This window comes from Rhinatrema bivittatum, chromosome 3, assembly GCF_901001135.1.
Source record: "Rhinatrema bivittatum chromosome 3, aRhiBiv1.1, whole genome shotgun sequence".
NCBI lineage: Eukaryota > Metazoa > Chordata > Amphibia > Gymnophiona > Rhinatrematidae > Rhinatrema > Rhinatrema bivittatum.
This window is the reverse complement of record NC_042617.1, coordinates 383,085,496-383,099,861: the sequence shown is the minus strand read 5'-3', so window position 1 is coordinate 383,099,861 and position 14,366 is coordinate 383,085,496. Positions and strand designations below refer to the sequence as shown.

General features: G+C 45.0%; 1 protein-coding gene across 10 annotated transcripts in view; it reads left to right on the top strand.

Annotated features, from left to right (window-relative positions):
- The window catches only part of SENP6 (SUMO specific peptidase 6), a 448,534-nt gene that overhangs the window by 53,211 nt on the left and 380,957 nt on the right, over positions 1-14,366 (top strand). For all 10 annotated transcript variants that reach the window (XM_029595592.1, XM_029595591.1, XM_029595594.1 and 7 more), the window contains exon 2: positions 9,063-9,156. In XM_029595592.1, coding sequence (XP_029451452.1) covers positions 9,063-9,156 — 94 coding nt within the window. The remainder of the gene's footprint in view (positions 1-9,062; positions 9,157-14,366) is intronic.

Genomic DNA, 14,366 nt, shown 5'->3' with positions numbered 1-14,366 from the left:
CTGAGGTTATGGAAAATGCACTCAGGGACATGTAAGAATTTATTAGAATGTCTGCACATATGCTGGACAGGAAGGTCATTAATACTGTGGTGTCCAGAAATGTTGTATAAGGGATTTATGGCAGTGACAGTAATCCCAGTTAGTAAATGTATAGTGAGTCATGAAGAAGATAGAGCTCCTTGCGTGGACTGACTGTGGTTATGCAGCTGTCCATGCAAGGAAAAGCGTGAATGATGTTGCACTCCGCAGAGAAACAGCAGTCACCGATAGTGATTCAGTGAATACCCCAGTTGCCGAAGCTGGTGCAACCGGCAGAGCTTGGGATTGTAATATTGTTGACTCACCATGAAGCACATAGAAAGATTAGAGGTAATGTACTTACTGTGATATGGAAGCATGGTGACGAGAGATACCATTTTACCTGTGCCTTCTGAAGATAGTTGGTATTTCTGAGGTCCAGGATGGGCGGAGAGTAACTACTTTCTGTTGAAAGAAAGAATAGTGTAATTAAAACTCCCCAACACCCCCTTCCCGCCTCTGCGCTTTGTAGCATCTGGGGGAGTGTACCTGAAACTTTGGTACAAGGTGGGGTGGCTGCTCTGATATCCGGCCAGTTGGGAGACCAGGAGGTGTCCATCTGGAGGGGCTGATGTAACCTCCCACGGGAGCGTGAGCGGTAAAGTCTTACCCGCATTTCTGTGTGCTGTACAAGGCGACATAGAGACCTGTCGTCAGGCTTCAAGGTGGACTTGCACTTGAGGCAGTATTTGCTGGATCTCGTGTTTAGCAGATCAGCGAATGCACCTGGAACTTTGGTTCTTAATGAGGAACCAGAAGCCAGAGCATTAATCAGTACAGAGCCTCGTTGCTGAAGAAGGGAGGCTGCCCTGATGCAATCCCAAAGAAATGATAGAGAGGTTCTCTTGGTATTGTAGCTGGCATAGCAATATGTGACACTAATACGGTTCTTGGAAGATACATAACCTAGAACTTTTTGAACCATGTGACTCGAACTAGAGAACACATCTCAAAGGGAATGCCACGTCGGATGGTAAGTACCCGCTTCTGCGGATCACCGAAGGACGAGCCGGTGAAGATTGCTGGCTCCATGGATTTCAGGAGTCATCGAGGGAGTAGACGCCCGTCTCAACTCTGATGCCTGGTATGGTGGCGCAGGTATAGAGGAGACAGGCTAAGCGTGGCTGGCGCTACCACGGTAGTATTTTGTGGAGGGTCACAATCCCACACAGATGTCAGTGGGGCATGCCTCGGGAACAGGGGAGCCAATTAACAGCTCTTGGAACCCGGCCCTCGTCGCAGCGTCTCGATGTCTCGAGACGCCAGTGCAGAATTCTTTGGAACTCGTTCCGGTGTTTCTGGAGCACCAAGGACTGCCAATACTGTGCGGAACAGTGTCGATGGCAGTGGTGATGTTGCTCGGCCCGAGCATTGTCCAGCATTGAGAAGGATAGCACCAATGTGCTGGATTGCGTCGGTGGCAGACGGTCACTGTGTCGGTGACGATGCATGCCACAGTGCTCAGCCCGGTCTTTCCCCAGCGCCGAGATGGATGCCTTCACTGTCTTGGATGGCGACTGATGGCGGACTGTCAGCATGCCTGCACTTCTTCTGGCACTATGTAGTGTTGTAGGCTAATACGGGGCTTTAATAAGAACACAAAGCATGGAGCACTGTGTTCAGGCGAGAGTATTATGTGGTGGTGCTATGTCGGTATTGACGGTGTCGATGGCGGCCGAAGCAGCCTCGAGGGTATCGTCAAAAATATATATGAAAAAACGTCTGACTCGTCCAGAGCAATGATGACAGTGGCGGAAGCACTGACGGCATTGGCGAGGTATCTATGGGAACGATGTGGCATCGAATAATCGAAATAAAACATCGTTGGCATCGGAAAAATGATACCGGCATCGACTGAGTTGATGACCGCATCGATAGGAACATCAGACACTGATGGAAACGATGTGGGCGTCGAGGGCATCGATGTATGGAGGCGGGTGCCGACTGCATCTGTAGCATGGCCACTGGCGTTGACGGTATCGATTGGATCGACTTGGGCACCAATGGCGTCCATGGTATCGATGGCACAGACATGGGCACCAATGAAATCTATGTTGGCATGGATGCCATCAATGGAATTGACATTGGTATCGATGGCCACCCATGGAAGTACCCCGGGCGACGGTGGCATCGACCCGGGCATGGATGGCACCGATGAGACAAGGTGTACGTCGATGGCTTCCATCCGGGCAATGATGGCACCGATGAAACCCAAGGAAAAATCAGTGCCATGGATGAAAAACATGGATGAATCCAGGACGGTCTGAAGGGGGTACAGACGGTAGTGATGGGGGCATCGACTGCGCGAGGGTACAGAGGAAATCGAAGGACATGAATCGACAGGGGCCCTGGCGGCAATGGAAACCGTGGAAGTCCCTGTCCCACTAGCACTAATAACCAGGCAGAGTGTCACAGAGGGATCCTCGCAGGTTATGTGTGGCTAACTGAAAACATAGGGAGAAGGAAGGCCGCAGTCAGTTGGCAGGCCAGGGAGGTGACAGGAACCGAGCGAAAAAACAGGGCATAGTACTCACCGAGCGTCTAATAAACGTACATGAAGGGAGACCCGTGCAGGGAAAAGTGTTTGAAGTAAAAGTTTTAAGTGTTTTTGTGAGGAAAAAGTATTAGAATTTCTCACAGAGCTCCTAACCGCTATGCTTACTGCAGAGCGGAAAAAAAGACTGAGGGAGACACCTGTGGCTCACAGGGAAAATTGCAGGCTGAGCATGCTCAGTGTGCCAGTGTCAGTCAAAGCTTTGTAGAAACTTTCAGGCCTATCCTGTAAAGTGCGGCTGCGTTTACCCTGCTCCTAAGCCGCTTCTAACTCGCGTTCCGGCCGCGTTAGCCCTTCCTGCGATCCCGAATCCCCTTTAACCTACTCCTACCGCGTCCTAAATTCCCCGGGTAACCCCTTCCGCCCGCGGCATGTATATTGCATGCAAACGAGCGAATTAGCTCGATATTGCATGCAAACGAGCCAATTAGCTATTCCCCTAGCATCCCGTAACCCGCGCCCCGACTAACGCTACCTTTCCCTGCCGTTTTGTCGCGCGTTTAACCTGCAAACTTACCGCCTACCCTGACCCAGGCGGTAGAGGCATGGGTAAGGGTAGGTGGCAAGCTTTCCCCCAGCCCCCGCTCACCTGCCCCGGCTGCGATCATGGGTGCCGGTCTCCGTGGCAGCCCCAGTCCTCTCCCCTGCTCCCGAAGCCAAAAAAAAAAAAAAGCAAAAAAAAACGTTGCAGCCCCCTCCGATGTCCGGAGGGGGGCTGCAACGTTTTTTTCGCTTTTTTTTTGGCTTCGGGAGGAGGGGAGAGGACTGGGGCTGCCACGGAGACCGCTTTCCCCGCGCAAGTAAGTTGTTTCGCCGCTTGTCTCTTCTCCCCCCTCCCAGAGGGCGGGGGGAGAAGAGACAAGCGGCGAAACTGAGCAGCGAAGCCCGGACCCGACCCGGCGAATCCCGGACCCGACCCGGACCCCCAACCCCCAACCCGGACCCGACCTGACCGCTGTCAGTCTGTTCTCCTTCCTCCAGGAGCAAGGCTGCTTTTCGCGCCCTGCTCCAGGAGGGAGGAGAAGAGATGACAGCGGCCAAACTAAAAAAAAAACAAAAGCTTGTCTCTTCTCCCCCCTCCCGGAGGGAGGGGGGGGAGAAGAGACAAGCGGCAAAACTGAACGACGAAACTGAGTGGTGAAGCTAAAAAAAAAAGAAAAGCAATTTTTTTTTTTTTTCAAAATTGACAATTTTGGTTTTTTTTCCAAAAGCGACTTACTTTTGGGATCTGTCAAGATCCCAAAAGTAAGTCGCTTTCGGACGCCTGCACAACTTACTTTTTTGCAGCCATCATCAGTGACACGACCTGGCTCCGTAGCTCCTCCCGACAAGATGGCCGCCTGCATGGGGAAAGCGCGCAATTGGCCGCTCAAGACGTGACGTCACGATGTCACGTCTTGAGCGGCCAATTGTACGCTTTCCCCGTGCAGGCGGCCATCTTTGTCTTCGGGAGGAGCTACGGGAGGCAGATCGTGTTCCTGCTCAGGGCTGCTGGCTACAAAACAGTAAGTTTTGCCGCTGAAAAGTTTTTTGCCGGTGTCCGGGCTCTGGGAAAGCTTCGCTGTTGTCAGTGTCCCCCCTCCTCTCGGAGCAGGGCGGAAAATCCGCCCTGCTCCGGGAGGAGGGGGGACACTGACAAGTCGTTTCGCCGCTGTCTTCGCCGTTTGCTTCGTCGCTATCAGTGTCCCCCCTCCTCCCAGAGCAAGGCGGCTTTTCGCGCCCTGCTCCGAGAGGAGGGGGGACACTGACAAGTCGTTTCGCCGTTGCTTCTGCGCTGTCGCCGCCGTTGCTTCCTGGTATCTGTCATTTCAAATGACATTTGAAATGACAGATACCAGCGTGGCGTGAAGCCTTAGGCCCGCGCACCCAGGATCCTGTATAGGCGCTCTATCCAGTATCCTGGGTTGCGCGGGCCTAAGGCTTTTCGGACGCGGCTTACATTTACATACAATTAGGCTTCAGGATCGAGCGGTAGGTGAGCTGCACTGTGCGGGCGGTAACCGCGGGTGCCGTAGGCACTAACGCAGCTCTTCCTACCGCTCGGTACTGGATAGGCCTGTTTGACAGAAAAGTTTTCCATACAGGGCTCCATCCTGTGATGTCACCCATATGTGAGGCCTACCATCCTGCTTGTCCTGTGAGAATAGGATTTACATTCAGACAAGAACCAACAAGGACTGAATTGCGCAGGCTGGGTAAACAAACGTGGGAGTAGCTTGCTTATTGCAGTGGTTACTACCCCTAACCAATTAAGCTTGATATTTCACTTAGATGCAGCTCCAGCACTGCTCTCGAAATCAGTGGTGGGGGGTGGAAAGTAACCAGAACCAAAAAGTTACTAAGGGCCAAGAGAAACAGATAAGTATGAGAAAAAAATAAGTGTGGAAGCTTGCTGGGCAGACTGGATGGGCCGTTTGATCTTCTTCTGCTGACATTTCTATGTTTCTATGAAGAATTGGATGACCAAAAATGGTCTATTGACATTGAAAAAACAAATGTTCTCTGGATAGGCAAGCAACCATTTAACCAAGTTAAAACCAGTCTACTGATTGAAGGAAAGCAGCTCTAAATACTTACAGAAGTACGTAGTCTTGGAGTTATCTTGGACTTGGCACATTCATTGAAAATTTACATTAGCCAGTTAGCGTGCACTGCTTTCTATAAATTGAAATTGATGAGTTTGGTGAAGCCATTTCTTCCAAGAGGTTTATTTTGGGTAGTCATTTAGTCACTGGTACTGGTCACATTGATTATTATGCAACACTACTAGTAGATCTATCAGAAAATTTAGTAATGTTCTGTAGCTAGTACAGACTGCTGCAGCCTAAGTTTTATTGGAATTATCGAAGTTTGATCATGTGTCATCTGGGCTGTAGCAACTGCATTGGCTTCTGGCGAAGTTTTACCTTTAGGTTTTAGTTCATAAATTGTTGTATGCTGAGGAATTTTGTATGTTGAAGCACAAATTGTCTTATGTAACTAGTAGGACATTGCGGTCTCAATAGCTTGTTTGTTGACTTGAACCACCATTGAATAGAGGTTGAATGTTTCAGACGAGAGGGCATTTTCTTGAGCAGCATCAGCAATTTGAAATACTCTATCAGGGCAGCTGAGGGAAGTGCGAGATTTAAAGTAGTTCAGGCTGGAGGTTAAAAACATATTTTTTTCAAGTTATGTAAAGCATCGCTCTTCATTCAATTATATATGTTAATGTGTGGATTGTTTTAATTGTGTATTGCTGTAATCCGCCCTGGACAAAAGTTTTATTCGGAAGATGTGAACAATAAGTATTTTAAAGAAATGAAAAGGACATTTTACAAACTTAAGCTGTTAAAACCTTAAAAATATATATTATCACCCAATTTGTTTAGATTAGTTTTAAAGGCATTTTTATTCAGACAATTTAATTATTGTAACAGTCTTTATTGTAGTTTGCCAAATAATCATTTACGTGCTTTACAGATGTTACTGCAGCATGAATATTGACAGGAGTTGGTTTAACCAATCATATTTCACTGATATTCTGTGATATACATATTGTGATCTAAAATTTCCTAGCGTGTAACCAAATGGTTTATGGTTTATTTGGTTTCCTATACCGTCATATCCATCGGAACCTTCATAACAGTTTACAAACATTTAGCAAGGAAAGTACATTAATGCTATAGGAGAGTACATTAATGATATAGTCAAGGCATGATCACAGCTATAATATATATCAGAGGTAGATCATTGGAAATAGTTAAATAGCAGTTAAATATTAGTTAAATAGCGGTAAATCTAAAATATTGTTGACTAATATATATAAATATCAGGAGAGAGTAACAAATCGTGGGAGCTTAATTAGCATATTTAAGAGATAAGGAAATCAAATGCCAAGGTTGGTCACTGATTTTCTAGTCAGTGGGCGCTTTCTTGGTGGTTTATAAACATTTAGTATGGAAAGTGTAGTGATGCTATAGGAAAGTGCAGTGATAATATAGTAAAGGGATGATAGCAGCTATATGTCAGAAGTAAGGCTTTGTTAATAGCAGTTAAAATCTAGAATATGGTTGATTAGAGTATATAATTTCAGAAGACAAATACAAATTGTGGGATCACAGTTAGATAGCAGTTGGACAGGATACCTACGAGATAAACAAAATGAGTGCGAAAGGTTGATCACTGCCTTTATAATACCATCTACGTGTCCAATATCGTCTGCTTATCCGATTCTGTCTTTGTAGGCTTGTTGGAATAGCCAAGTTTTGAGTAGCTATTTGAAGAGTTTTATGTCATTTTGAAGCCTTATGTTTTCTGGGAGTGAGTTCCATAGATATGGTCCAGCTATTGAGGTCGCTCTTTCTCTGACTGTTGTGAGGTTTGCTGAGGAGATTGTAGGAATTGCTAGTAGGGCTTTGTTTGCTGATCTTGTGTTTAGTTGGGGATGGTGCTTTTGGAATAATGTTGTTAGGCAGTTGGGTTCGTTATGTATGGTTTTGTGGATTATTGTGAGCATTTTGTGTTCAATACGTTTATCAATGTGTAGCCAGTGCAGATCTTTTAGTAACGGGGTGATGTGTTCTGATCTTTTATGTCCGGGGAGAATTCTGACTGTGGCGTTCTGAAGGATTTGAAGAGGACATGTGGTTATTTTGGGGAGTCCTAAGAGTAGTGAGTTGCAGTAGTCAAAGCATGAGAAAATTAGGGATTGCAGTATTGTTCTGAATTCTGGCGGGTTTAGGAGTGGTTTTAGTCGTTTAAGTATTGCAAGTTTATAGAAGCCCTCTTTGGCTTTCAAGGCGATGTTTCTTGAAGTTCAGTTCAGGGTCGAGCCATATGACTAGGTCTTTTACATTTTCTTGAAGTTTGATCATTGTGTTGTCGGTTAGAATTGTTATTATGGGGGTTTGTTGAGCTTTTTCTTTCAAGTAGAATGTATTTGGTCTTGTCAATGTTTCTCTGGAAGCCCAGTTAATCTGAGAGAGGCAAACTGCAGCTGTGATAGAAACTGTGGATGAATGAGTGGTGAAGAAATTATGCGTTCTCAGGAGTGTATGGACAAGATTCAGAATGAGTTATTAACTTGCAACTAAGATTCAGAATGAGTTGTTTCCCCAATTGAAAATCCCTCCAAACAATTAACTGTCCCAAGCTGCTTTGAGTCAAGGGACCAATAGAAAGGGGAGAAAGAGAGAGAGGGGGGGGGGGGGGGGGGGGGCAGAATGGGAACAGATCCAGGTAGAAACTTAAAAATTTTTTTAAAGCAAGCCAACAGTAACAATCAGGGTGAAAGTTAAGTAATATCACAGGATGAAACAGGGTGGCAATGTAATATGAAACACACAAATACACTGTGGAGACAGAACATTTAATTTTTTCCTTTTTCTCACCAGTTGAACTGTGCAAGTGCAGTAGTGTATATTTAAACAAGAGTGGGTGACTAAAGTGGCAAGTTCTAAAAATTTTCAGTATATTTAATACATTTTGACTTGACTGGGAAATACATTTCTTCAATTTATATAACATTTTATGCTGTTATGAATGTTTTCTAGCATTTATGGTTCCTAGTTAAATTGATTTGTAGACTCTTTTTTTTTTATGTGGTGAAAATCTGATGTCCTTTGAATTTCATACCGCTGGTTATAGACTTTATATATGTTTGAATGCTGTATCCTTGTGTATTTTCTGAATGGTTGTTTCATTTCCCTGTATTACTGAGACAGTGAGCTATGTAAAAATGAAGCCATTGGATATGCGATTGTTCTTTATCTGTGGGCCTGATTGACTGAACATTCTGCTCCCCTTCCTCTTATGGGAGAAGAGCCTTAGTTAATCAGGTCCTCTTTTTTGGAGAGTGGGTTACCAAGGGCCGCCTTAGTCTGTCCTGATCATATCTCATTTCATGTAAGGATGCGTAGTTCTGAAATCCCTAAAAACAAAACAAACAAAAACAAAGAAACTACTACTTCAGAGTCATATAAGCAATATGGTTAGAAACTGAAAACCAGGACTGTCTTATTCACCTGATAACTGGAAGAAATCTAGCAATGCATACGAACACGAGTTTACCATAATATATAAAACATTTAAGTTTGATTGCTTTTAAAAGACTACCAAAGAGATGCTGCTGTACATAAGCAAACTGGTGCCTACTTCAGATATAACTACAAGAAATAAAATTGATTTTCAGTTTTTGTACCTGCTCCCTCATATTCATCAGTATGTTGGCTTTGTATGCATGAAGTGACAGTGAATGACTTTACACATTTTTAAAAGGTACTTAGATGACTGTCATAGTTCAGAGTTGTAACATAAAATATATCAAATGTCAGAAACCAATGTAATAAACTCAGGAACTGTAAACCAGTGATCCAGTTTACTTTTCCCTCTGTATTTGTATGGAGTTGTTCTTGAAGAGAAAACTTACCTGAACTTTTTCTTGTTTCAGAATTGGATAGAACCCAAGCCAAGCGAGATGGAGGGTTTAAGAACAATTGGAGCTTTGATTGTTTAGAAGAAAGCGAAGGAGATGCAGAGAAAGAGTAAGAACATGCATGGATTACTGAAAAATAAATTGGATTCAAACTAAAGTTCATAAGTTGGGAGTAACCCTTGAGTATAGCTTGTCAGTGGAAGTCCACATTGCATTGGTTGTAAAGAATTCTTTATTTCAGTTATGTAAAATACACACATTGTCTTAATTTCTGAATTGAGACAACCTAAAAGCTGTGACCCATCTATTTTCTGTCAACAAGCAGGGCTGTATCACCCATGACATGGGTGCCATTATCAGACAGTGCTGAATGGAGCCTTTTCTCTTACCTCCATAGAATTTTGCTCTAATGAACATGTATAGGAATTGCCTATGAGCCTTCCAATCTTTATTTTCATCTGAGCTCCTGCATAGACATGTACCCTTTCTGATCTAAGTTTTTGGTCTTTTTTTTTTTCCTCAAACTCGCTTTGTTTCCTCATTGCCTTGATAGTCTCTAAGCAGTACTTTTTAGTGCTTCTCCCCCCCCCCCCCCCCCCCCCCCCCCCCCCCCCAAAATAATAAAAAAAAAAAAAGTTAAATCTCATCATGTCCAGCCCCAAGAAGATGGCACCCAGCAGGCCAGACCATGATGCAGCTAATTGTTATGATTGTGGCCTGATGTCCTCAAGGACCCAGAGAACTAGTGTCTAGAAAAGGGAGGAACTTAGCAAGTATGTGAATAGCCAGAGGAGTTCTTCTGTGTGGGACCTCCTTAAGTTCAGCAGAACCTTCTTTAGCAAAACTACCTCTCCTGTGGCACAGATCTCTGAATCCACTGCCTCACCAGGGTTTGAGCAAAGCATGGAAACCCCATGCACAGGGGACTGTAAAACCCTTTGCAGGCCCCACGTGCCTTGTCAGCGTATAAGGCAAAGAAGCCCTATACGTGAGAGCCGGTGGCACAGTTGGCAAAGCAGGAGTTGGGCTCAGTCCCATCGACACGTTCTGTGCCATAGACACACACCAGTGCATCAGGCCTTGATTCAGCTGATTCATCTGTTTTCTTTGTCATGCATTTAGTATCAGACCTCCAGTATGCCAAGCTCGGGCACAATTGGAGCATTGATCCCTCTCAGTCAATGAATGAGAGAAGATTGTGTGGCAACAGACCCCCAAGTGGATTCAATTCACTTACCACCCACCATCTTGAGAGTCATATTTCTATCTAGGCTCTTCGAGCAATGACTTTGCCTGGAGACACCAGATCCAATATGTTTCATGGTGATTCTGATTTCCTTGCAACCACCAGTTCATTGGTCCAGTGGGAGCTGCTCAAGAAGATGAACCTATACTGGTTTTGGATGAAATCTCCTCCAACTCCTGGTCAAACGACACAGCAGCCCTTAGCCCAGGTAGTGGAATTGGTGAAGACTTTCTTTGTCTCGCAGACAACGAAGTATGAGGAGAATACTCTTCAGCTTCTTATGTCAAGAGTATCAGGTTTGTTCCCTTAAGGGGGATTCCCCTTAATCCCCCACACCTTGGGAGCTTGCATCAGAAGTTAGGGGAAGAATCTATTCTCAAACAGTCTCTGGCTGTGGAGTCCAGTCAGGCTGATGAAGGAGCTTCAGACACCACTGTCTGGAGTATGCCTCGAGAATATTCCCCTCTGAGACTAGAAGTCCTTGCCCTGATCACCTACATCATTAGTTGAGTTCTGGATAAATGTTTCTCCTAGGACAAACAGGATGGTAGTCCTCACACATGGGTGACATTGTCAGATGGAGCCCGGCATGGAAAACTTCTGTCAAAGTTTCTAGAACTTTGACTGGTACACTGAGCATGCTCAGCATGCTACTATCCACGTGGTCACATGGGGCCCCCCTTCAGTCTCTTTCTTTCCATGGTACAGTTGCCTCATGGTGTTGGAGCTCTGCTCTGACTTCATTGTTTTCTTGCGGGTTTTTTTTTTTTTTTGCCTCTTTCGCATGGGGTCCCCTTTTCTGGGTTCCCCCCTAGTCAGTGGGGCAGTACGGTAAGTTCTACCTTCTTTGCAGTCAGTTCTGGGTTTTTTTTTTGGTGTCTGTCTGCCCTGCATAGTTGGCTCAAGGCAAGGCCTTCTCCAGTTTCTGGCAATGCCCACAGTGCCTACAGACCATTTCTTTGACTGATCCACATGTTAGGGGCATCGCATGATGTCCGGGGTTGCTGTTTTTGCGACCAGATGACTCCTAAGATTTGCGCATGTATAGATAAAATGGAGAAACGTTTTGGGCCCAAGAAGGGGCCCTCCACGTCGGTGTCCAGCGCGTTGACACTGCGCGGTTGAGGCATCCACCTGTGTTTAGGCTCCCTCTCTAGAGAGGGGTGCCGGAGATTTATCTCTGTCGGTGTCGTCCTGTTCCAGAACGTTGGACTCTGTGCCGGAGAAAGACCAGGCCAAGCACCAGAGATCAAGAAAGTACTGTCCAGGTCGCCATCTTGGCATGGCTCCGGTTCCGGCACGGCACCGGCATCACCTTTGTTGCCCCGTGGAGGCTGGGCCTCGCCCTCGTTCAAACCCGGGAGACCGAGGCGCTCACCACAGATTCCCATGTCTGTGATGGGCACTGATCCCCTCTCATTTGAGGGCGATCCGGTGACGCTTGCTCCTCCTCCCCCTGCCATGTCCACAGTAGCCTTCAAGGAGGAACTGGATCGTAGAGTTCAGTTGGCCAGTCCTCAGGGGTATCGAGCTGCAAGCCCCATTGGTGACTCCACTGATGCCAGAGCCCACACCCTTGATCCTAGCACCACTGCTGGAACATTTTGATGTATTACTCGGCGCCCTCCCTATGCAGCCAGTGCCCGGAGGTTTCTCGGTTCCCTGGTGGCCATCCTTGCCTCCCCCTCTGGGGCTACACCGATAGCCGGTTCTTCTGTAGAAGAAAGCTTGGTGCTTCCAGAGCCCTCGGGACCTCTGGCACCTAGACTGCCGATTCAGACTACAGCACCGGACTCTTCGGGGACCTTGGTGCTTCCGGGGCCCAGCCTCGGGCAGTCAGCACGGGTCCCCTGCTGACTTCTCTGGGAGATCTCAGCAAGGAGGAAGCCCCATATGATCCATGGGGTGTGATACTTCCGTATCCTCTGTTTCTGAGGATGACCTCTTGGAACCATCACCCCTAGAGGACTTGACCTATGCTGGGTTTTCACATGGCAATGCGCATCGCTATACATAATCACTGGACAAAGGACAGCAGAATGCCAATCCTCATGAAACCCGTCCACATTCCCTCGGAGTTGGGTTTCTACTTTGTGGGTTATTTCTGATTTCTATATTATTAGACTGAAGGAACCCCCATGTGGATGTGAAGGGTTCCCTTCAGACTCATAATATATGTTTAGAGAGGCTCAGTCAAAGTTCTAGATACTTTTACATAGGTTTTCTGTGATGGGCTCCATTGGTTGATGTTACCCATGTTGAGAAGCCTGGCATCCTGCTGTCCTTGGAGAGCACTTATTATAGGTAAGCAACTCTACAGATTTTAAAAAGTATTTACATGATTAAAATTGGATTTTGCACATGTAAATGCACTTTACTCGAATAAGTAGGTTTTTTGAAAATTACTACAATATACGGTATGCCACTGAATTGTCCATAGGATTTACTTGTGTAAGTGCACTATATTCAAGTAAGGCTTTTGAAAATTGCTATGATGGCATGTTACATTTATATGCATAACTCCTTTGAAAATTTCTTCTTATTGTCTGCATTTTTCTATTTATCCTTTGATTACGTTATTCTGTATTTGGTGAGGGTATATTTGTGTTCTGCATGTTTGAACAAGATGAGAAAGGTGGAAGATTAAGAAAGGTGGAAAGAAGGCAAAATGATTACCGGCATGGTTAAAAGATCTTCATTCAAAAATTGGAAGAAGGATCCAACAGAAGAAAATAGGATAATGCATAAGTGTTGGCAATTTAATTGTAAGACATTGATAAGACAAGCTAAGAGAAAATCTGAAAAGAAGTTGGCTGTAGAGGCAAAAACTCACAGTAAAAACTTTTTAAAATATATACAAAGCAGAAAGCCTGTGAAGGAGTCAGTTGGACTGTTAAATGATCGAGGGATTAAAGGGGCACTTAGAGAAGATAAGGCCATCGCGGAAAGATTAAATTATTTCTTTGCTTCGGGTGTTTACTGAAGAGGATGTTGGCCAGGTACCTGTACTGGAGAAGGTTTTTATGGGTAATGATTCAGATTGACTGAACCAAATCACGGTGAACCTAGAAGATGTGGTAGACCTGATTGACAAACTGAAGAGTAGTAAATCACCTGGACCGGATGGCATACCCCCCAGAGTTCTGAAGGAACTAAAAAATGAAATTTCAGTCCTATTAGTAAAATTTGTAAGCTGTTATTAAAATCATCCATTGTACCTAAAGGCTGGAGGATAGCTAATGTAACCCCAATATTTAAAAAGGGCTCCAGGGGCAATCCAGGAAACTACAGACCGGTTAGCCTGACTTCAGTGCCAGGAAAAATAGTGGAAAGTGTTCTAAACATCAAAATCACAGAACATATTGAAAGACATGGTTTAATGGAACAAAGTCAGCATGGCTTTACCTAAGGCAAGTCTTGCCTCACAAATCTGCTTCACTTTTTTGAAGGTGTTAATAAACATGTAGATAAAGGTGAACTGGTACATGTGGTATACCTGGATCTTCAGAAGGCATTTGACAAAGTTCCTCATGAGAGGCTTCTAGGAAAAGTAAAAAGTCATGGGATAGGTGGGAATGCTCTTTCGTGGATTACAAACTGGCTAAAAGACAGGAAACAAGAGTAGGATTAAATGGACAGTTTTCTCAGTGGAAGGGAATGGACAGTGGAGTGCCTCAGGGATCTGTATTGGGACCCTTACTTTTCAATATATTTATAAATGATCTGGAAAGAAATACGAGTGAGGTAATCAAATTTGCAGATGATACAGAATTGTTCAGAGTAGTTAAATTGTGATAAACTGCAGGAAGACCTTGTGCGACTGGAAAATTGGGCATCGAAATGGCAGATGGAATTTAATGTGGATAAGTGCAAAGTGATGCATGTAGGGAAAAATAACCCATGTTATAGTTACACAATGTTAGGTTCCATATTAGGTGCTACCAACCAAGAAAGAGATCTAGGCGTCATAGTGGACAACACATTGAAATCGTCAGTTCAGTCTGCTGCAGCAGTCAAAAAAGCAAACAGAATGTTGAGAATTATTAGAAAAGGAATGGTGAATAAAACGGAAA